The sequence below is a fragment of the Molossus molossus genome, unplaced genomic scaffold, assembly GCF_014108415.1.
Source record: "Molossus molossus isolate mMolMol1 unplaced genomic scaffold, mMolMol1.p scaffold_m16_p_15, whole genome shotgun sequence".
NCBI classification, from domain to species: Eukaryota; Metazoa; Chordata; class Mammalia; order Chiroptera; family Molossidae; genus Molossus; species Molossus molossus.
The window spans coordinates 68,390,699-68,415,857 of record NW_023425350.1 but is presented as its reverse complement, the minus strand read 5'-3'; the positions used below and the strand labels follow the sequence as shown (position 1 = coordinate 68,415,857).

At 35.9% G+C, this 25,159-nt stretch overlaps 1 protein-coding gene across 5 annotated transcripts in view; it reads left to right on the top strand.

The window, feature by feature from the left end:
- Nucleotides 1-25,159, top strand: part of ANAPC1 (anaphase promoting complex subunit 1) — a 99,217-nt gene that overhangs the window by 41,418 nt on the left and 32,640 nt on the right. For all 5 annotated transcript variants that reach the window (XM_036262476.1, XM_036262475.1, XM_036262478.1 and 2 more), the window contains 13 exons: nt 285-363; nt 746-782; nt 878-948; nt 3,330-3,508; nt 5,726-5,940; nt 9,319-9,437; nt 13,130-13,401; nt 14,734-14,968; nt 17,658-17,749; nt 19,063-19,197; nt 19,342-19,424; nt 20,292-20,370; nt 21,079-21,153. In XM_036262476.1, the coding sequence (XP_036118369.1) occupies nt 285-363; nt 746-782; nt 878-948; nt 3,330-3,508; nt 5,726-5,940; nt 9,319-9,437; nt 13,130-13,401; nt 14,734-14,968; nt 17,658-17,749; nt 19,063-19,197; nt 19,342-19,424; nt 20,292-20,370; nt 21,079-21,153 (1,671 nt within the window). The remainder of the gene's footprint in view (nt 1-284; nt 364-745; nt 783-877; nt 949-3,329; nt 3,509-5,725; nt 5,941-9,318; nt 9,438-13,129; nt 13,402-14,733; nt 14,969-17,657; nt 17,750-19,062; nt 19,198-19,341; nt 19,425-20,291; nt 20,371-21,078; nt 21,154-25,159) is intronic.

Genomic DNA, 25,159 nt, shown 5'->3' with positions numbered 1-25,159 from the left:
TACATTTATGGTTCCATTTACATGGCACTGTAGAAGAGGCAAACTGCAGGGACAGAACACACACGAGTTGTCTCCTGTGCTGGTGTAGGGAGGAGCAGATGGACCACAAAGGGCACCGTGGACCTTTCTGGGGTGAGGAGTGTTCTGTATTATGATTGTGATGGTGGTTATGTGCTTGTGTAACGTTAGTCAAAACAGAGCTGTACACCTAAAATGGATGAATTTTCCTGTATGTAGCAATACCCTAGTCATTCAACAAAGATGTTCCTTTTCTCCTTGTGCAGAGTATTGCGCTCTACATTCTGGGTGATGAAAGCTCTGTTTCTGATGAACCCTCACACTATTTATCAAGAATAACTCCAGGTAAGTCAGTGTAATGTTAGGCTTCATGAATGAAATTTTATAAATGTTGATGTCAGAGTTGAAATGAAAAAACATTTCTTAAGTGCTTGCTTTAGAGACCACACCTTGTGTTCTTTAAGAGGGTGCATCTTACCTGTTCTGGTCTAACTCCACAACTGAATTTTAGAGGCCAGGGTAACTTAAAATCCAACAAACTTCATATTTTTAGTGTGCCTAAGAAGGACTATTTTAGCTTCAGGGAAACTACTTTCCAGCCTGCTTGTTTTATTATTTTTAGGAGTTGTTGTTTAACAAAGCTTTATTTCCAATTTTTTGCCGCATGTTATGTATTTTCTTTACCAGGAAGACTATCACAATAAAGTTTCCTTTTGTTACCTTGTAGCCCCCCAAAAGTCACAAGCAGAACAAGAAGAAAACAGGTGACTTTTATTCAGATTGTGCTTTTATACTAAAAATATAAAACATGATTATGTGTCACTCTTCTATTTAATAACTGTGTTTTGTTTTCTCACAGGTTTAGTTTCAAGCATTCTCCATCAGTTTCTAGTCTAGCTGAAAGATTAGTTGTTTGGATGGCTAATGTAGGTAAGGTTGTCTTTACTTTTATTTTAATCCTCACCCGAGGACATTTTTCCATTTTTTGCTCAGATAGAATGGGAGGGAAAAAAAAAAAAAAAACTTTAAAAAAAGATAGAGTGGGAGGGGGAGAGAGAGAGAGAAACATCAACGTGAAAGGGACACATTGAGTGGTTGCTACCTGCACAACCCAACCAGGGCCGGGGACAAACTGCAACCAAGGTACATGCCCTCAGCAGGAACAAACCCGGGTCTCTCTGGACCGCAGGCCGATGCTCTAACCGCTGAGCCAAACCAGCCAGGGCAGGTTGTCTTTACTTTTTATGTTCATTGAAATGTTAGTGAGAACCCCTTGTTTTCTCTGGACACTCCGTTCTCACAAAGCCCTGTTTCCTCAAAGCAAGCTAGGCCTGGGATGCATGAGGAGAGGGTCAGTATGAGGGTCCCACAGAGTTGGGGGCCTATTGAGCCACACTTCCTTTCCCTGACAGCCTCAACTTTCACACGACACCAGCTTTTGATCTCTCGGCCTTGGAATGGAGAGCACCAGTCACTGCACACCTAACTGAAGCCATTGTCATACTCAGATATCAGATGGGAGTATTTCTGGCAAAACCTAAAAGTAATACTATGAGCATTGCAGGTGTGCTTCAGACGGGTATAGGCCAGGGACTTGAGGCACCAAGACGAAGATTCATTGGTGGAGGGGGAAGAAGAGAGTTTTCTATTCTCTAATTCTAATTCTGTGCTCCTAGGTTTCAAACATAAAGTACTAAAGAAGTTTTTTACAAAAATAAAGACCTAAAAAAAAAGAAAATCAACTTACTGATATGAAAGATATAAAAAAATGAGGATTTTTCTGTTAGAAAGTAATGCTCTAATAAATATTATAGGATGTTTCTGAATTCTTGAAGACTTTTAAATGTCTTCATTTTTTATTGTTCTTTTTGGTATGCACCCTTGAAAATCACAATAATTGTCATTAGTATTATAAATAGGATACCTAGGCTGAGTTCCATCTATATATATTACATAATAGTTAATAAAAGTGTTATTCTCATATAAGGAAACATTTTTACCTTAATCAACTTTCTATATTAATAAATAATATATAATTTATAAAATTTAGAAAATTATTTTAGGAAAAATAAAATTAACATGAAGATTGAAAAAAATTTTTTAATGAAATGTGGCATACATACAAAAGAATGTATGAAATGTTTAGAGAATAACAATAAAATTAATATTGATGTACTGGTCACCCATCATTAGAAATAAAACATTGCCAGTGTGGTCAAAGGCCATTGGGTGTTTACTACTGCATGATGTCCTCCCATATACCCTACCACTAGAGGTAACTACTGCCCTACCTAAATTTTCCATTCCTTTTCTCATATTTTTTGTAGTTTTATCATCTTTATATATTGCTTAATGTTTTACATTTTTAAACTTTGGGCATAAATATAAATGTGTTTCTGTTATTTTCTTCACTCAGTATTTAAAGATCATCTATGTTGACTCATGTAGCAGTACATCATTTGTTTTCTTTTTTTTGTATGTTTTTATTGATTTTTTAGAGAGAGAGGAAGGAGAGAGAGAGAAACATCAATGTGAGAGAGATACATTGATACATCTATCTACTGCCCCCTGCACACCCCCTACTGGGGATCAAGTCCAAAACCCGGGCACGTGCCCTGACCAGGAGTCCAGCTGGGACCTCTCAGTCCATGGGACAACCCTCAATCCACTGAGCCACACTGGCCAGGCGGTCATTCATTTTCATGGCTATCTATTTCATTGTTTGAATGTGTGTAAGCATATCCATTCTGTTGATGATAGCAATTGGCTGTTTCCTTCCGTCCCCCTCTTTTTTTTTGCCATAGTGAAACAACATTGCTAACGAATGTGTTAATACTTGTGTCCTGGTGCACATGTGCATAGCTTTCTGTATGGCTACTGTTGGACCATAGAGGTGGACCTATCTTTCTGTGCATGCCAGGTGTTTTCCAGTGTGGTTGTACTGGTACACACCACCACCATCTGGTCGAGAATCATTGTTGTTCTGCATAGTTGCCAACACTTGGTATTGATTGACTTCAGTATCTGTTTGTCAAGCAAGTGGGAACTTCTGTTTTCTAGTGGTTTTAGTTTGTATTTCCCTGATCACTTATAGTCCTTTGTGGTTTTCCCAGTGTATTGTCTTTTCCTTAAGGTTTTCTGGTGTTTTTGTAAAGAAATATTAATCCCTGATATCAAGACATGAGCCTGGCAATTTGATAAATAAAGTGAATTTCTTTCTTGTCAGGATAGATGTTTGCTATCTTTAGTCAGGGTTATTTGGAGAGTAGCAAATCTAAATAAAAAATGTTCTCCCTTCCTTTCACCATTAGGTTTCACTTTAAGAGACTTGGAAACTCTTCCGTTTGGAATTGCTCTTCCCATCAGAGATGCAATTTATCACTGTCGTGAGCAGCCTGCTGCAGACTGGCCAGAGGCTGTTTGTCTCTTGATTGGACGTCAGGACCTGTCCAAGCAGGCCTGTGAAGGAAACTTACCCAAAGGGAAATCTGTGAGTGTCAACCCAGAAAGTTCAGGGTTCAGTTTTAGCCATAGTAACATCAAAGTAGAAATGTCTTCATTTCCTTAAGTCTTTCTGCAAGAGTGTATATCACACTGTTTTTTACGTTATGTGCCAGATAGCATTTATAATTGGACAGATGTTATTAATTGTAAATTAAGCATGGGAAGAGGAGATTATGGAATGCTTCATCTTTCCTGGGCCTTTCTTCACCTTGAGTCAGGACAAGTGCTCATCAGTAGAGCAACTACCATGACTGATTCCCTGCTTGTACTGTATTGGTAGTTAACTGATTTGTAATTGTTATGTGGGAAAAGGGAGAGCACATAGATCCTGAATTTGAATTGTTAACATATAACTATTTTCTCTTTCATATATTTCGGATAGGTTGGCTTTCTTGAATTTTACCTTTGAATGGTATAAATATATCTGTTTAATCACATAAAACTGAAGCCCCAGGAAAAGGATGGGGGGGCACTAAGTTGTTTAAAAGGTGTCGTAATGTTACCCCTTCTGAATACTGTCTATCAGTGTTTAAGTCTGTTTTTTAAAGAATGGATTCTAAGAACCTACAAGTAGAAAGTGAACTACATCATTACTCTCTAATTATTTCTTTTAAAATTAGCCACTTTTAAAAACAAAAATGGAACTTTTAAAACTTCAGGACTTCAAGTTAACTTTAAAAACATAAATGGTAGTGCTGCAGTACCGTGAGCATAGAGGGTTCGGGGATAATCCCACTCCTGGCAACAGTGCAGATTCAGTTCATCTCTCATTAGCCTTGGAACCAACTGATAGTAATCAACACATTGTAACTGTTTATAACCCACATCAGGTCTTAGCTACTGGTGCTTCAGAACCTGTATCAAAATTTATTTCTGACATTAGTGTTGCCTCATGGATCTGTGTCAGAATCTGTTTGTATGGGTATCGAGTCTCTAGCAGGACCCGACTAGGTATCGCTGTTCAGTCTGCACTTACATAACATCTCTTAGTTGAATTAGTGTTTGTCTTATTTTAAACAAAAAACCAATTTTTGTTGTTGTTAATGATATGGTTATCCTTTCCTTGACCAAGATAGGCTTTAGCAGTTAGACCTCTTTCATGTACTAGAGCGAGAGCAGTGTAACATCGTTCGCACTGAAAGCAAATGGCATTGATAATCATTCACCTGTATTTAATTGTCTCTTTCAGTAATTCTGTCTAAAGTCATGTAGTTCTGTTATTTACTGCTATGTTGTATAACTCATCTGAATGCAGTTTATCAGCCCTTTGGATCTATATAGCTGACTCACCCATCAGAATACAGTTTCTTTTTAAAATTAGGTGTTTCATAGGAACCATATTGAATTTTTATGAACTAAATAAAAGGGATTATTTAGTCATATCTGCCATTATTTATTTTTCTTGTTAATGTTTCCATATTAAATATTGTGAAACTCGATATCATTTTAACTAGGAGTTAATCTTTTGTTAAAATAATGTAAAGAGTTATGAGATAAAAGGAGATTTCATGCTATTCACATCTTTGTTGAAGTCTGAATTACTTAGACTGGGAAGGCTCATGTTTAAGCACATGCTGAGCTTATGAGGACAGAATGATCATCAAGGAATGAACCCTTTTCATTTGTTTTGTTACATTCAGTCCCTTCCCTTTTAAGACATTATTATCTGGAACATACTTATAAACAAAAGTGAAAAACAGCCATGATCCATTGTATTTAAAGCACTAAAGGAAGAAAGTATTCCTCAGCTTCCTCCAACCCTTGGTGCATATTCCTCATGTTTTTCTTTTCTGCTTATACTAATGAAAGATAATATTTAAATTAGCGTGGGTTCTTAAGTAATAAAGGGGGAGGAGTCATATTTCACTTATGATATGTGTTTCCTTTTCAAAATGTTAGGATATGTTCAGATTTTTTCAATTTATTCAGACCCTTTCTTCCAAAAGAATCCTCCTCCTGACTCATCTTAAATTTAAACTTTTTCTCTTGGCTCAATAAAGAATATTGAGTGGGCAATCTAATTGTGCTGTAAAAGAGAGTTCTGTGTTAGAGTCCTGTACCAATAGGGAATCCCGGACAGCCTGCTCTCGAATACATAGTTCTCTGGGTTGATGGACAGATGTGTCATCCTGGACGTGCTCATGTCAGTCAGTGTGCGTTGACTGGTTTGTAAATTGTCACTACAACCAAGTCTGTTACTCAGGTGCTCTCATCAGATGTTCCTTCAGGAACAGAGACTGAGGAGGAAGATGATGGCATGAACGACATGAATCAGGAGGTTATGTCACTCATATGGAGTGAAGATTTAAGGGTGCAAGATGTGCGGAGGCTCCTTCAAAGTGCACATCCCGTCCGTGTTAATGTGGTGCAGTACCCTGAGCTCAGTGACCACGAGTTCATTGAGGAAAAGGAAAACAGGTAATGGTTTTGTGTCTGTGTGTGTGTGTACTTTAACACTAAAATGTGAAAAAAGATACTTTAAAGTTAAAAGTATGTATTTTAAGTATTTATCCAAGCTTAATAATCTATATGTTTTAAATATATTTTGGCATTTAATAAGGTGTTGTATTTCAGACTCTCCTCCTCATGAAATATAGCTGTCTGCTATTTAGAAAAAGTGAACCTAAAACCATTTTGCTCTTAGTTACCTTAAGAATTTATAAATTATAAAGGAAAACACTAAACTCATTCTTGGGTTTCTTGATCAGGAAAATATTTTGAATTTTTTTGTATTATTTTGTTTTTAGTGTAATTTAAACTTATACTAGTATTTTTTTCTTGCTTCCGTTAGAAATTCTAATAGTGCTAGGTAATACTGTATAAGCCTTCTCTTTGCCACTCTCTAAAACTTATGTTCTTTATTACATCACTAATCCTCATTTATCCCTTGATAAATTGTAAGATTCAATAGTAATCAGTGTAACATGGCTGACCTTCTAGAGTTGTTACCTTGGGATAATTCAACTTAATTTTTTTTTCTTCAATTACAGTTGAAATTCAATTTATTTTATATTAGTTTCAGATATATAGCATAGTGGTTAAACATCTGCATAATTTACGAAGTGATTCCCTCAATAATTCTAGCACCCACCTGGCACCATAAATAGTTACAATATTATTGACTATATTTCCTGTGCTGTACTTTACATCCCTGTGACCATTTTGTAACCACCAGTTTATACTCCTTAATTCCTTCACCTTTTCCACCCAACCCCCACCCCCTCTCCTCTGGCTACCGTCAGTTTGTTTTCTGTATCTGATTCTGTTTTGTTTATTCTGTTCTTCAGATTCCACATATAACTGAAATTATATGGTATTTGTCTTTGTCTGACTTATTTCATTTAGCATAATACTGTCTAGGCCTATCCATGTTGTCACAAATGACAAGATTTCATTCTTTTTTATGGCTGCGTAATATTCCATTGTGTATATGTACCACATCTTTATCTAATCATCTACTGATAGACACTTGGGCTACTTCCATATCTTGGCTACTGGAAATAACGCTGCAGTGAACATAGGGGAGCATGTGTCTTTTTTAATTAGTGTTTTGGGTTTCTTTGGCTATATACCCAGATGTGATTGCTGGGTCAGAAGATAGTTCTACTTTTAATTTTTTGGTGAACTTTCATACTGCTTTCCACAGTGGCTGCACCAGTTCAAATTCCCACTGACAGTGCACGGGTTTCCCTTTTTTCCATATCCTTACCAACACCTGTTTGTTGATTTGATGATAGTCATTCTGACAGGTGTGAAGTGCTATCTCATTGTGGTTTTAATTTGCGTTTCTGTATTGATTAGGGACCTTGAGCATCTTTTCATGTCTATTGACCATCTGTATGTCCTCTTTGGAGAAGTGTCTAATCAGGCCCTCTGTTCATTTTTTAATTGTGTTTTTTTGGTGTTGAATTGTATGAGTTTTTTATAAATTTTGGATATTAACTGCTCATCAGATGTACCATTGGCAAATATCTTCTCCCATTCAGTAGATTGTCTTTTTGTTTTGTTGATAGTTCAATTTAGATTTTTAAATTTTCTTCAGTTCTTTTATCTGTCTGGTCTCCACTACCTGTCATCTCTACCACTGTTTTCTCTTTTCTTTACTTACTGTGGTACTTACTACTCCTAGGGAAGGACCATCCACACTTAGCCTCAGGCTGCTGAAGGTCTGAGTCAGTTATAATCTCCCTATCTCTGTTTCCTCCCCATATGGACCCAACTGTTAGTCACTATAAGTGAGGAAATGGAGTGACAGAGACAAGTGAGAGCATAGTATATAGCATGGACTCTGAGCTATGCCTGGCCAATATCTGCTGGTGACTTTGGATCACTTAACCTCCTGCTGCCTCCGTTGGTGCCTCTATAAGAAGAGGCATGAGTGTAGCATTCGTAAGCTCACATAGTTGTTCTGTGTATCAAGTGAATTATTGCTACGTAATGCTGGGAACTCTGCCCAGTGCATAGTGAAGTTCAGTGAAGTCAGTCATTATGAACAAACATCATTTTGTGGTGCTCATTTTTGTTAACATTTTTCTATCTCTGAAATCAGAATGTCTTTGAGTCAGTAGGTGGTGTAGTTTAAATGGCGATGTTTTTTCTTTCCTAGTACCTTAATGAAATAGCGATGCATCTTGTAATCATTAGCATCATAAATGGAAAGGATACAGTATTGTTTTCATTATAATAATGCGGAATGTATGTAAGATTTCTGCTAAAGAAATGCTATGGGATGTTGCCTTCTGGCCTTGAATTTCCAGGATTCTAAATTAATGTGAGGCAGCGTTCCCAGAGAATCTTAGGAGACCAAAATTTTCCTCACCAGTGAACCAGAAAAGCAGCTGTGAGTGTGTTTAGTTAGGGAGAGAGCATGTTGTGAATAGCTTTGTCTGCAGAGAAAATGTTAGCCTCCAAAGGGATATTTGTGTGTCTTCAGATATAACTGTGTTAAGTGATTCCTGGTTATAATGCCCCTTCTTTCACAATTTGATTTTGTTTTGTTTTAACAAAATCAAATTGTGATTTATTTTAATGTAGAAACAAGTAACCCATAGAAGCCATTTAAACCTTGAACATCACTGATACATAATGCTGTCTATCATTCCTATAAGTCCTAGGTGTCATATAAGGGAAACTGATTCTATGTTTTCCCTGGAGACACCATGAAATCCACTCACCTTCAGTGTAGGGCCTTCCTTTCCTTCCTTGTGTACAGGCCACAGATATGGCACTTCTGAATCGCCATTGGTGAAAAGGATGTGAGGAGGAACCCAGATGGTTGAGGGCAGCTAGACGGAAAATAACACCATGAGGAAACCCAGAGTATACTGTTTTCCTATGAGAGGGTTAGCAACAGGTAGAGTAGAACTTTAGGGTTCTCATTTTGGATACCTGGGGAGAGTTGGCTTGGTTTAGAGTTTTTTGTTTTTGTTTTTTCCTTTCAATCCTTACCCAAGGAGACATGCTGAGAGAGAGATAGACAGAGACAACCTTCCGGTACACAGGATGACTCTCAACCAACTGAGCCAGTCTGGCTGGGCTACCCCAGCTGGTTTTTTTCCAAAGCACATAGGAAATAAAAGAAAGGAATTAGGTCTCCCCTTAGAGTGTCTGAGTGGAGAGAGAGCAATAAAGTGAGAATAACCATGTTTGGATGATTCATCCACATCTTTGTATGGATCTCCTGGATGTCACTTTATCTTACACACCACACCTGCTTTTGAAATACTTGCCTACAGATTGCACTTCAGTTTTTTTGCTTAAAATTTTTTCATATGTTGGCTTTAATTTGTATTTTAGATTGCTCCAGTTGTGCCAGCGAACTATGGCTCTTCCAGTAGGACGAGGGATGTTTACCTTGTTTTCATACCATCCTGTTCCAACGGAACCATTGCCTATTCCTAAGTTGAATTTGACTGGTATGTTGCATTCTGGGCTCAGTGAGAAAGGAAATAAAAATGCTCTTTTTATCCCCAGTGGTTTTACCTATTGTTAATAGCTGCTCTAGTGGTTGTCGCTGCTCAAATAGCAAATCAGACTAAACATTGAGGGAAGTGGAATGTAGTCCATGACCAATTTTTGTTTTTAATGAGACCATTTTAAGATACAGAAGGCACTTTGGAAAGTTTGGAAAGATATTATTGTTAAAGGTAACATTGGATTGATGTCATAAACACATTTTAAATCATGCAAATTTAACTAAATATATGTTTTTAAAAAGACAGTGATTTATGTATTTATTTAACACTCACCCAAGTATTGGCGCCCAAAAAGTTCAATTTTTGAACTTTTTGAAGTTCATAAAATGTTCAGTAAGATTACTGAACTTTAAGTAATCTTAAAGTATAATATGTAAAAATACTTAGTCTTAAAAATGTCTTATGTCTTATGAATATATGATCCTTGTACAAAAACAAAATATGTTTACTTTTCAGTAGTCCCACTTGCTAGAGTTCACATTGTGGTGTACACGTTTCCAACTTTTATTTCTCTACTCTATAATTCTATATTTGTTTAATTATCAGAAAATTTAACTCTGTTAGAAATTATTTTAAAAATTTACTGTATAGTGAGCATCCTTCTGTATTTAGCATATATATGTATACAGTTGTGTATATGTATCTATGTATGTAAGTATTGAATACACATTTTTAAAAACATAATTATTGATTTTTAGAGAGAGAGGAAGGGAGTGGGGGCAGCGGGAGAGAAACATCGATGAGAGAGAACATTAATCAGCTGCCTCCTGCATGTCCCCCACTAGGGATTGGCCCAAAATCTGGGCATGTGCCCTGACTAGGAATCGAACCAGTGACCTCTTGGTGCATGGGTTGACACCCAACCACTGAGCCACACCTGCAGGCTATACAAATATTTTTAATCAACTTTATTTTTATTTTTCTTGATTATTTCATGTTATGGAATATAATTTATATAAACAACCTGGTATTATTGGAAATTACTGTTTTTTGCTATTATAAATATATGTTAGGGTGTATTTGTCTTACTTTTTAAGGAATTGCTTAGAAGTAGAACTCCTGGACAGCAAGATTTTAAGGCTCTGGTTCAGCAAATTGTCACATTGCCCTTCTGATTGGATGCATGAACTTTTACTTCTGCCAGATACGAGATTGCTCCTTTCCCAGTGTTATTGATTATAATGGGTTTTAGAGTGCCCATTCACCTGATACTAGTTTGAATGTGTTCTACAGGTGACAATCATGAACCATCAAAATTATCATTTGAAAGTTCCTTAAAGCATAGTGCCTGTGGTTTTATGAGATTTGTATAAAATGTATATTTCAAGTCCAGCTGGTGTGGCTCAGTGGTTGAACGTCAACCTATGCACCGAGAGGTCACCAGTTCGATTCCCGGTCAGGACATATGCCCAGGTTGTGGGCCCAATCCCCAGTGGGGGGTATGCAGGAGGTGGCCAGTCAGTGTTCTCTGTCATCGATGTTTCTCTCTTTCCCTCTCACTTTCTCTCTAAAATCAATAAAGGAAAAAAAATTTTTTTAAATGCATATTTCAAGTTACATGATTTTAAAAATCCAGGGTCCCCATCAGATTTGTAGAGAACTGTGCTTTCAACAATGTGCAGAAAATGAGACCAGATGGATAAAGAACCCACTCTCATCTCCAATACCACACCTGGTCTGGAGCTGTTGTTTTATTGATAGGCACAGGAAGCAGAGTGACCTTCACTCTTTTACCTGTTCTCTCAGAGATAAAACAACTATGGCAAAATCTGAACAGTTATTGAATCTTGATGCAGGGCATGATATATAGGTGTTTATTTTATAAGTCTTTCAACTATTTTAAGATTTTCATAGAAAAAGCTTGGATTAGAAAAGAATCTCCTGCAGAATTAGCAAATGTTAAGATGGATTAAATCTGGGTGGTGATACTTGGGTGTTAAGTAAATACATGAATCATTGCCTTCTTTTTTAAAAAATACATTTAGTTAAATTGGTATGATTTAAAATGTGTTTATGACATTAATCCAAACTTCTATTCTTTTAGCCATTCTGGTGGGTGCCTCCTAAGAAAAAAATCTTTATTTAATAATAAATTAATATAGGGGCAAAAAAATTTTATATATATATATATATATATAAATAATTGATTTTTTTTTTTTTTAAGAGAGAGAGAGAAAAACACATAGATCCGAGAGAGAAACCTCAATTGGCCACCCCTGCATGCCCCACACTGGGGATTGAGCCCACAACCCAGACATGTGCCATGACCGATAATCGAACTGGGACCTCTCAGTTCATAGGACGATGCTCAATCCACTAAGCCACACCAGCTGGGCAGAAAAAAAATATTTTTTAAAAGTAGTCCCTTAACTCTCACACTGATAGTCCTATGGTACTTTTGTATGTTGTTATTCTTATTGAAGAATACATTGAATTCTTATTGCTTTACCATTTGCCTTTTATTTTATTTTGTGTGCAAATATTATGTGTTATGTCTATGATGAATTGCTGTTCTGGTAAGTTTACTTGTTTTTTATTATTAATCTCTGTACCTTTTTTTGAGAAAGTAATAAGAGTATAATTGTAAACCATTGAACTTGTAACCCATTGTAGTGCTGTCATACACCAACATTTGAATCAGCTTTTAGGTACAAAAATTGAATGGTAAAGTCGTATATTTTACTTTGTGTTGGTGTCTCTGTATGTATACATGTACATAAACTCCAAGTAAGACATTATGCATCTATTTAAAACTTATTTTACATAACTTCCAGAAGTCCTTTAAAACCGTGTTTTCAAACCTCTAGTAAACTGTGTAAGTTTATACAATATTTAGAATCGTTATTTTAAACATTCATGATGACCTAATACAGAATATTAAAAATATAAAAAGAAAATTTGCCTATACATAGGGTAGGTCAAAACCAGACTCAGGGAATTAAAGAACACCATAACCATTGAATTTACATTGCTCTTAAATACGTTGACCACTCATTTAGTGAGTTCTCTTATGTTTCACTTGGTTACTCAAGTCTATAAAATCATGCTTTTTATAGCACTGTATATGAATGAATTTGGTGTTGTTAACAATAGCATATAATTAGATATCTATATTGCATATAGAGAGAGACATATAGATAAAAGGTAGAGCAAATTTGTAAAAGTCTTTGTTTCTTTTTAAAATGTCATTTTCACTTTATGTCCTGAGAAAAATATGATGTGGCATATTTAGAATTAACGTCAGTGTCACCAACCAGTGTTGGAATTTATTGTTCATGTGGTTTAACTGTGATGCTCGTCTTTATTTTTTAATAAGCTTCCTTCTATTTAAAAGAAAGATTTTAAAGCAATGAGTATGCTGATCAGATCTGTATAAAGTAAAGTGGTATCAATTATCTTATAGCCCCATGTATTTTAGCAAAAAGAACAATGAATTATTTTTAGCAATTAAGGTTTTTCCACCTTGCATCAAGTTTGACTCATATATAAAAGTTCAGTACTCATGGTAACCTAATATTATTAAGGATTTCAAATGTAGAAAAAGCAATGTCTGTTCTCAAAAATTTAAATTTAATAATTTTGATTTTGTAAATTTCTATTCTCTCAGTTTTAAATGTGTTTTCCTGAAATAGGGCGTGCCCCTCCTCGGAACACAACAGTTGACCTTAACAGTGGAAACATTGATGTGCCTCCCAACATGACAAGCTGGGCCAGTTTTCATAATGGTGTTGCTGCTGGCCTAAAGATAGCCCCAGCCTCCCAGATCGACTCAGCCTGGATTGTTTACAATAAGCCCAAGCATGCTGAGTTAGCCAATGAGTATGCTGGCTTCCTCATGGCCCTGGGCCTGAATGGGCACCTCACTAAGCTGGCTACTCTCAACATCCATGACTACCTGACCAAGGTGAGGACTCATGCTCCCAACTCCTGGGACTGTGCTTCACCTGGGCTGTTGCAGTAACTGCTAATGCTTCTATTTGCTCTTCTTTATTCTTATATCTGTAAATTCATTCTTCTTATAGCAGGCAGAGTAATCTTTTCTAAAGTGTAAATTGGAATATATCCCTTCCCTGGTCAAAACTATGTAATGGTCTTCCGTTGCTCTGAATGTACATTTAGAAGCCTAAGTGATCCTACTCAGTTCTCCAGCCTTACTTTGTACCACTCTCCTCTTGCTCCCCACTCCAACCATGGGGACTAACTATTTTTTTATTTTTAGTTTTTCATTAGTCCTCACCTGAGGAATTTTTTTTCCATTGATTTTTAGAGAGAGTGAAGGTGAGGGAGGGAGTGGGAACCTCTCAGTCCATGGAACATTGCTCAATCCACTGAGCCACACCAGCAGGCTTTGAGTTGTATTCTTTATATATTCTGGATAGTAGTCCATTAACAGATAAAAGATTTGCACATTTTTCTTCCATTCTTCCAGTTGTTTTTTCACTTTCTGATGGTGTCTTTGAAACACAAAAGTTTTTAATTTTGACGAAGTCCAGTTCACCCATTTTGCCTTGGTTGCTATGCTTTTGGTGTCATTGGTTAATTCAAGGTCATAAAGATTTACACCTATGTTTTCTTGTAAGAGTTTAGTTTTAGCTCCTCTATTGAGTTCTCTGATCCATTTACAGTAACTTTCATGTATAAGGAAGGGGTGCAACTTTATTCTTTGTCATGTGGCTCTCATTATCACAGTGCTGTGTTTTGAAAAAAGTGTTCTTTTCCCATTGGCTTGTCTCAGCACCCTTGTCACTTGATCATCAGTATGAGGTTTTATTTCTGAATCACCTCAGCCATTTATATGTTCTCTTGCCTGACATTCTTGTTCCCTTTCTGAAGTTGAGTAGCCCCCTTTCTGCCACTTTCCTGGCTAATTTGTACTAATCCTTCAGGTCCTATTGTGGATTTTACTTTTTTAGATATTTCTAGTAATTCCTCAGCCCCTCCTAATGTAAATTAGGTACCTTTAAAATACTCTTTCATACTACTTTGTTCTTTTTCAATGCATTACTTTTTAATAATATATTGGAATGTTTTTAATTTGACATTTTTTTCCCCATTAGGGGGCCCTAGCTTCATTAGGACAAAGACTTTGTCTGTGTAGTTTGCTGTTGTATTCTTGGTTCCTCTCACTGTGCCTGTCACATAAAAGCACTTATTGAAAGTACTGGTAGGCAGTATTTTATTTAAAACTTTGTATCTGTTTTGGTGGTAACTTGTTTCTGCCTCCTTTCTATCTTAGGGTCATGAAATGACAAGCATTGGACTCCTCCTTGGTGTTTCTGCTGCTAAACTGGGCACCATGGATATGTCCATTACACGGCTGCTTAGCATCCACATTCCTGCCCTCTTACCCCCAACGTCCACAGAACTTGATGTTCCTCACAACGTCCAGGTGGCTGCCGTGGTCGGCATTGGCCTTGTATATCAAGGGACAGCTCACAGACATACTGCGGAAGTCCTGCTGGCTGAAATAGGTATGGCATCAATAGTGCTGTCTTTATTAGCATACATTTTCTACTCCATAGGAACCAAAGTAAGAATGATAGTAAAATTATTAAAATTAAGGAAAAAATAGTAGCTGATGTGAGGATAGAATGATCTTCCTACTAAAAAAAAAACTACATGTTATGTTTTCCAAGGCTGGTATTACTGTGCAGGTTATTAATCTGCATTTTTATTTATTTATTTTTTAAATCATCACCTGAGGATATTTTTTCCTTTATCTTCAGATAGAGTGGGTGGAAGGGAGAGAGGAGGAGAGAGAGAGAGAGAGAGAGAGAACACCATCGATGTGAGATAGACACATCAGTTGGTTGTCTCCTGCATGATCCCGACCAGGGCCGGGGACCAAACTGCAACCAAGGTACGTGCCCTTGACCAGAATCGAATCTGCAACTCTTTGGTCTGCAGGCCAATGCTTTAACCACTGAGAAAAACTAGCCAGGGCTAGTCTTCATTTTTAATTCCCCAGCTCCGTATTGAGTTCCAGTGATCTTATTAATGACGTGGCCTGAGATCTCAATCACATGTGAACCTGCTTTTGTCCTGCCCCGTGGGGTCTCTGCCAGGCAATGTATGTCTAGCAGTGATCTGCACTTAAAACTCCAAGTTGATGATTTTGGTCCCAAAAAAACAGTGTTTATTCTGTTGAACAAAAGTGCTTCCAAGAGAATGGAAGTGATAGACTCCTGCTTTCCTCCTCTACATGTTCATGGGTATGTTGATGAAATGCTTTTTCTGTGTTGTCATCTTTTCCTGACCAGTGGAGATGCTATTGGCATTGTTAGTATGGGCAGTAGTTTAGATACATACTTACATGTCTTGTTCTATCCTATTCAGGATCTTTTCTACAGATATTTGAGGATATATTGTTGAAGATACTTTATTCTCTAGAATGATTGTAACAGTCAGCTGTTGCCACAGTACTGCTATGTAACAAATAGCTACACAATTGGCCTGGGTATCTCTGCTTCTGGCTGCAGGCCTGTGGGACTGCTGCTCCAGCTCTGCTCCAGGTGCCTTTTCTGGGGCCCAGGTGGGAGGGTATGCTGCTTATATGGTGACAAAAGAAGGCATAGGGAGAACCAAATGATGGAAGCACAGTTCAGGCCTTGACTTAACATTGTGCCAGCTGAGATCCCAGGCCAGAGCCAGTCACATGTCCACTGTGAGACCCTGTTGAGAGTGTGGGTGTGTATGTACTGTCACTGTGGGGACATGAAGTATTGGAACAGTTTAGTCTGTTACAGTGATGAAATAAATTATTCTGAAAACTGAAATTTTCCTGTTACCAAAATATATAACAGCATAAGTTGGTCTGGGAAACACTTATTTAAAAGATACTGAAGACTGGCCTTGAAAATTTGTTTACCCACGAGGTGATTTACATTCTGTGCCTATATTATAATGGTATCTGATGATACCACCATATATCATACAGCCATAACACACTCTTTCATATTATAAATAGAGGATTTAATCTGGATTGTTATGCATGTGCTCTCTAATATAATTACATACTGTCAAATGCACATAGTATTTTTATACTGCCCTTTTCATATATCGTTGTCATAAATGTTTTCAAAAATTGGTTTTGTATTGTTTAATATCACTGAGTTGATAGTCTATAAATTGCCTAATTATTTTCTTATTTTCAGGTTGTTTCTAATTCTTTGCTATTATGCATAAGCATTATACTGATTACTTTTGTGTAATATTTCTTTTTTTTAATTGCATTTTTTTTCCCGAAGATAAAATCCTAGGAATATGAATTTTTTTTTGGAGGGATAGATCTTTATATATAATACATTTTGCTGCTTTAAAGGGTAGAGTTAGTGTTATGTGGTGCTTTTTAAAAGTATAAATTTTGCATCTAGTCAAGCTTTTAGGATCAGTACAAAGAAATTCTACCATAGTAGGGCAGCCCATTATTATATAGATTCAAAATAAGTGTCTGGAAACAAAGTATTTAATGTGCTTCAGAACTTATAGGAAGAGTCCATCCTGTTCATTATCAGTATTTGAAAATGTTTTAACCACATTTGATGAATGGATTTCAAAATAATAAAGCAAAAACAAAATATAAGAGATTAAAAATTGAGACTGTTTTTGAGCACTCCTCCCTTAAAAAATTTTTTTTTATATTTCTTAGTAACTTTTAAAAATCAAACCTAGCCCTGGCCAGTATGGCTCAGCAGTTAGAGCATCAGCCTGCAGACCAAAGGGCCACGGGTTCAATTCCCGGTCAAGGGCACGTACCTGGGTTTCAGGTTTGGTCCCCAGCCCCAGTGGGAGTCATGTGGGAGGCAGCCAGTCGATGTGTCTCTTACATCGATGTTTCTCTCTCCCCCTCTCTCCCTTCCAATCTATCTGGAAATCAATGGGGAAATATCCTGAGGTGAGGATTAACAACAAAAATCAAACCCAAAGTTTCATAGTGTTTTAAAGTTATTGCTTTCAAATTAGAAAATTAAAAGAATCATTTTGGAGTTTATTTTGTAGTGAACAGATGTGGACACCATTTGTGCTAATGTCATATCTTTCTGAATGGGCTTACATTGAATCCATAGTTCTTATGCAGCTTACTAGGAAGCTAACTCTAAAACAATTATGAATTAAGGTTGTATAAGGCCGGCTTGAACCACGTTATTTCCTCTTTCACAGGACGGCCCCCTGGTCCTGAAATGGAGTACTGCACCGACAGAGAGTCCTACTCTTTAGCTGCTGGCTTGGCCCTGGGCATGGTCTGTTTGGGGGTAAGCACAGTCTGCCTAGGCTTCAGTGATGACCTCTGTGCTGAGAAGAATAATCTTGACACGAGACTCTGAATACTGGCCTGCTGTACTGTGACTTGATTTAAACCGATTCTTAGCTCTTTCTGGATGTTTTTCAAAGTGTTAGGTTTGGAAATGGAGAGAAATTGTAGCGAAGAGTGGGGCTTTCAGGTTTATTTTCCCTGGTTTAGATGGAAGTATTCATGAATGAACTAAGGGAATGAGGTTTCTCAAAAAGATTTTAAGACATAAAATGAAGGAATTACAGTCCAAACAAACAGGAAATAGTGAAAAATGTGTATACGATGAGGAACTTGAAGAGTCCGTAATAGTTGCTAGAGAGAAATCATAGCCTTTTCTTGGCCCCCTGGTGGTTCACTGGCCTGGTAGAATGTTGCCACAGTAGTGTTTGCTTGTGACAGAAGTTAGTACTGTGTTGACCTATTTTTAACCCCATCCATCAGGCATGGTATAGAATTATCAGAAGTCTTTCATTCAGTAACTGTCAGCTGGAATGTGGGTTCCTTGAAGAGCCACCAATACATTGTTATACTGAAAGTAGATTATACAAAGCAAGTTGATGGCTAGGTGTTTGGCTCTTCACATTTACACATGAACTAAAGAGGCAGACGATTCAATGGAAAAGCTTTATAATGGGAATTGGACCTGAGTTCTCCTGACCAGTGAGTCCTATCATTTAACTACATTATTGTCTAGTGGTGAAGCAGCTCCATAGATCAGGGAGCCCAGTTGCCTCGTGTCATATCCAGCCCTGCCTGGCTAGCTCTGTCACCTGGGGCTTCACTCTTTGTGCTTCACTTTCCTCACCTATAAAACAGTAGCTATTTCATAGAATTGTCATATTAAGTAAGTTAATCAGTGTTATACACACAATAGTACCTGGAACAGAGTAAGTCTTCAATAAGTTGTTTTTATTATTTTAGTTATTGTTGCTCATATGGTCATAGGCATAATGAAACAATTCAGATGCTCATAGTTCAGGTTTCATTTACACACTTAACATTTTCTTTGACTGTTAGTGCAGTTAACTGTATTTGAAGCCTTTATGTATTTTGTGATATGAAAGTATTAACTTCAACATAGAAATATTGTAGTTTTAATGTGAATTATTAATAAATTGAATATTAACTCATGAATAATAGTTATTTTAATTGAATAAAGAATCCATAATACCCTACTTTGAAGTTAGTTCATTCTTTTGTTTTTTACGGGTATGTGTTGTGGACCTTATTTCCTAAGATTTCCTTTCACATGTCTGTTATTTAATTTTCCAGCATGGCAGTAATTTGATAGGTATGTCTGACCTCAATGTGCCTGAGCAGCTTTATCAGTACATGGTTGGAGGTCACAGGCGCTTCCAAGCAGGAATGCACAGGGAGAAACATAAATCTCCAAGTTATCAAATCAAAGTAAGTCCAAATCAGAGCAATAACTTAAAAGTAGTTTTTATACCACCTTTTATAAATATGTTAATTTTAAGTATAGGCTAGTATTCAGAAGAATTTTATAATAATTCACAACTCTTTTACATGAATATACTTTTATTTTGATAGGAAGGAGATACCATAAATGTGGATGTAACTTGTCCAGGTGCAACTCTTGCTTTGGCTATGATTTACTTAAAAACCAATAACAGGTACTGTGTCTCTGACCCCACCCCTGTCCAGACAGTGTGACTTCCTTTCTAACCTCAGTAGTAAAACTAAAGTATCTTATTATGTTTATTTCACATCTGCTAGATCAACCTGATTTTAATTCTCTCAGGTAGTATTGATTATATAGATTTTAATCTAGAAATAATAAATATTGCTATTTTAATGATATTTGACAATATAATTGCCAATTTTCATTCATATCTGTTTTCTAGTTGCTGTCCCTGACAATCAAAATCATGCCCAAATTGCTTTTCACTAATTTTGTATGTCATTGTGAGACTGGTGAAGCCAGAAATACTTAGCATTATTCTGTTCTTTGTTCCTGTTTATAAAAATGGTTTCTACTTAGCTCAAGCTTTCCTAGTGACAACTCCATCTTTCTAATCCCTATGATTAGTGCTGGCACTTAAAAATAGACCTTTGTCATAGAAATGTAAGTTGGGGAGGGGATATTAAACCTTGTTTAAGTCTTTCAATTTAAAAAATATCTTGAGGTTCAAGAAATTTTCCAGTACTGTAAATTCTTCCTCTTAGAAAAAGTGAATGTTTGCAAAATTAACAAAGTGGATAAGAACAGGCATTTATTTGTTCGTCTACTATTTGGATGAATGTGTATGTCAGTGCTTTCTTGGCACTGGAACAAGACAAAACTAGACATCTGCCCTCATGGAGCTTATGTTATTATAAGACATATGTAATAAATGTTGTGCTTGAGGGTGTAAAGTACTATGTATGCAAAGAAACTAGGACAGTGGATGGAGTGGTAAGAAATGCGAAATCTATCTTGGGCTTCTTGATTATTTTGCCTCTTCCTGAGCAGTGTGCTTATTGATATCTTCCACTAACAGGTCCATTGCCGATTGGCTTCGAGCTCCTGACACCATGTATTTGCTGGACTTTGTGAAACCAGAGTTTCTCTTGCTTAGGGTACTGTACTTAGCACTTTTTCATTCCAATTGAGGAGTCTATGTGGTTCTCAGGTTTAGTTGCAAATGTACGTTTCTTCAAATGAACCTATTACTGTTAATTCATCGTGTACATGTAATTGGTAGTGTTCTTTTGAAGTTCCCCATATTTAGCTGTAGGAATGCTGGAAAAGCAGCCACATTGACATGTAATACTTGGAGTTAACATTTCAGCTTATCACATTATTATTTAAAGTCTCCTGTGAAGCAGCAAGTGACTACGGCTTCATGAATGCTTTCAGGTTTAGTAAGGGTATAGTATTACTATTAAGGGTATAATTAATGACAGTAACTTTTTGACATAATTACCTAAATTATTCCCTCTATAATGTTTAAACTTGTCTGTTTTCAGCCTATGAAAGCCTTGAAATTTTGTAGACAGGGCCATGATTTTTTTTTTTTTCTTTTATAGAAAAGTTTTAAAACAGCCTCTCCGGCTTCTCCAAATTTTGATGACAGTCAACTCAATTGTAGCTTTTTTGTGTTAAAATCTAAATTTTCAGTTTACTTTAATGATTGGCTTAAGTTGATACTATATACTTATTTTAGTTTTCATATTTACCATCATTTGGGAACTGATTCTAAATTATTCTGTTTAACATTATCATTGTTTATAAAATCTGTGAACTTTGCCTGCTCTAATTAATTTTATCTGTATTACATTTTAAAGACACTTGCTCGATGCCTCATTTTGTGGGATGATATTTTACCAAATTCCAAGTGGGTTGATAGCAATGTTCCTCAAGTAAGTACATATGATAAATATTGTTATGTCTTTAATGGTATAAAAATATGATTTCTTGTGGGCTATTCCAAAATTCTATAAAATACTTCGTAGGAAGGCAATATTGATGATTATAGTATCTCTTGAAAACATAGGAACTTTCTTTTTAAGATTGTGTACTTATCATAGATTAACTTTTCTTTCTGGCCTAAGGTCCCAAGGAATTGTAGTTTTTAAAAAATATACCAAAGTACCCTAAAAAATTATTTTCCTCATTTTTACCCTAATAAGGTACACATTTACCTAAGATGCTATATTACTTTGTGACACTTTAAATCTTTTATATAATAAATTATTTTAATTACTTTTTGGCACATTTATCCAGTAAGCCAAATAGTTACAAATAAGCAGACTACATAAAAACTCTAAATCAAATATTATGAATAAATATTGCCCTTTAATCAACAGTCCATTTCTGGTGGTGTCAGTTCCATTTTATTTATAAAATAAGTCTGTTTATCCTTGGGAAAGCTTAAGTGTATTTCTCCTAATATTTGAATAAGAAAAAGTTCAGACTAAAGAAAGGTTGAAAACTTTATAGAAACACCCATATCACCAGTTAGATTCTACAATTAGTATTTTACTGTATAAACTTGTTTAATCACATATCTGTCTATTTTTCCTCCATCCAATCCATCGTTTTTTAAATATATTTCAGTTAGATGCAGACTACTTATACTTCTCCCTAAATATTTTAGTATGTGTATCAATAACTAGAATTCAGTGTTTATTTACATTCTTTCCCTTTTAAGATAAAATTTATATGCAGTGAAATGCACAGATCTTAAGTATACTGCTTGATAAGATTTGACTAATGTATATGTTTATGGAAACAAACCTCCATCAAAATCACCAGCAGTTCCTTCCTTCCCCTACCCACTCCGTCTGTTCAATTCCCCGCTCCCCCAAGGCAACCAATTTTCTGATGTTTTTCCAGAATAAACTAGTTTGCCTGATGTAGAACTTTATATTAATGAAATCACATATAGTGTAAACCCTTTGTATAAGACTTCTTTCACTCGGCATGATTATGAGATGTTAATGGTTCATCCCACTTATTGTTAACTAGGACATATTTCATTGTGTGAATACACCAGTTTCTTTTTCCATTCTCTTTTTGTTGGGCACCTGGACTGGTTCCAGGTTTTAGCCATTAGGAATCAAGCTACCATAAATATTCTTATACAAATGTTTTTCTGCACTTACGTTTTAATTTCTTTTGAGTAAATATTTAGGATTGGAATTACTGAGGCATAGAGTAGGTGATGTATTTGGTTTTATAAGAACTGGTGAGTCTTTTCCCAGAGTTTGTACCATTTTACACTTTGGCCAACAGTGTTTGAAAATGATGGTGCTACACATCTCACCATATTTGGTAGTGCTAGTCTTTTTAATTTTAGTTATGCTGGTAAATATGTAATGATATTTAGTATATAGTTTCCGTTGTATTTCCCTGCTGAGTGATGACAAGGGAACTTTTCATTTGCTAATTGTTCCCTCATATATCCTTTTGTGTGAAGCATCTGTTCCCTATCTCTTGCCCATTTAGGAAAAAAAAAAATTGTATTTTTGTCTTTTTATTATAGAATTGCTAGAATTTTTAATATATTCTGGAAGCCTATTCTTTCTCAGATACATGTTTTGCAAATATTCCTCCCGGTCTGTGGTTTGCCTGTTTTCTTAGTAATATTTTTGCTATCAAAGTTTGATCATGACTAGTTTATCAGTTTTTTATCTTATGGTTATTGTGTTTTGTGTCCTATGAAAAAAATACTTGTCTAACTCCAAGTCCTGGAGATATTCTCTTGTGTTTTTTTTTCTTGTTCTATTTTTCTAAATGCTCCAGTATTATAGCTTTTGTGTATAATTACGGCATCCAACTCAGAGCAATTTTGTTTATGACGTGAAGTAGGCATTGAGGTTTTTGTTTTTTAAATATGGATATTAGATTATACTAACATCATTTGTTGAAAACACCTTTTTTCTATTTAATTCCTGTGGCTCTTTTGGCAAAAGTGAGATGAGCACGCAAGTGTGGGTTTATTTTGTGCTCTGTATTCTGTTCCTTTAATCCATTTGTCAGTCCTTGTGCTACTATCATACTCTTCATTACCCTTGCTTTATAGTAAGTCCTGTAGTCAAATAGTACATGGCTGCCATTTTTGTTCTTTTTTGTGATTTCTTTGAATACTCTAGGTCTTTTGCATTTCCATATAAAATTGAGAATCATCTCATCAGTATCGATATAAAAATCTGGTGGATTATAATGGAAATTGTGTTAAATCTGTAGATAAATATGTATGGAGAATAGATAGCTAAATATTGTCTTGTAATCCAAGAATATAGAATCTCTTCATTTTTTGAGGCCATTTTAAATTTCTCTCAGAAAGGTAAGGGTCTTGAACAGTTTTTAATGAGTTTATTCCTATTTTATATTATTTTAGTATACAGTAAGTGGAATCTTTCTGTAGAATTTTGTTTTCCAGTTGCTTGCTGCTATACAATTAAATTGATACAAAATATGAAATTGACACTTGTATATCGACCTTTTTAACCTGCAGCATTTAATGCATATATTAGTTAAGTAAGTAGTTATAACAATAAATATATTAGGTATACCTTACTGTCATTTTTTTTTCAAAAAGACTTTATTCCGCCTGTCTGGCACAGTGCTGTGTTGTACATTGTTTAAGTGTTATCCCCCGTGTGAGCTCTTTTCTGAATGTCTGCATCCTTATTACTGTGAACAAAGTCAGCTACTGTTTCTTTTCTATCCTTTTCTTTTTAGCAACTAGTACACAGTGGCTAGAGTTCAGTACATTATTGTTACATTGAAAGAGGACAGACTGGTCCAAAATCACTGGGCTAGTAAGGGGTGGGGTCAAACTGAAACTTAGCTGTAGGACTTCAGATCTTGAGGTTTTTACTGGGCAGTGGATGTGGTGGGCTTATTAACTTCCTTTGTGCCTCACCTTCAGGAAACCGTAGGAAAGGTGACAAGGTCCAGATCGAAGAGGGTTCCCCTCCCCATACAGTTATTTACAACCTAGGTTCTCAGTGATCCTTTTAAATGGTTTATGATCAATGTGGTATTATGATAAGGGTGGTTCCGATCAGCAATGATAATAGCTATCACTTATAAAGGACATACCAAGTGCTAGGCATTTATTGTAAAAGCTTTGAGTGTACTAAGTCTTCTAGTTCTCACAGAAACCTAGAAGGTAGGAACCCCTATTATGCTCATTTTACAGGGAAGGCATAGAACAGTCAGGAAACTTGCCTGTGGTCACAGGGCTAGTGTGTGGCTCTGTGGGATTCAAACCTAGGCCTTCAAGCTCCTTTTGAAGACAAAAAGAGTTTACAAATGCCTGCTGTCAAAATAGAAACATTTCATTCCTGTATGATATTGTAGTTAAACACTTTTAATTTATGTGAATGTTATAACCAGGTTATCCATAAATATATATTACTCACTTTGGCATTATATCAGTTTTTCAGAATGTCACTCAATTTCTGAAGAAATAGCATTAAAAATTAAAAATAAAGACTGGAGAGGAAGAATAGTAGACATAGTTATCAGTTTATATTACACAGCCAACTTAATTGCTTACCTTATTGAGATTATCAAAGAAAAAAAGGTAGATGGAATTTTTTGATTTGGTGATATTTAATACATAAGAAGATTGTGTCATATGTGATTTCTGAAGATTTATTGTTTTATCATAGAAAGCACCCTGAAATGTTATACTCCTGAGCAGTCTTCTAAAAAGAATGATAAGAATAAATCATCAGAGTTCCTCTGTTTTGTGTACTTGCTTTCATATGTTTAGAAAACATGTAGCTTTTTCTTTTTTATTTGTATTTTTAAAAATTTTATTAATTAAATTATTTTTGTTACAGATGTTTCTCCTTTTTCCCCCCTAGACACACTCCTCCCAATCCCCCCCCCACCTCCAGGATTGTTGTC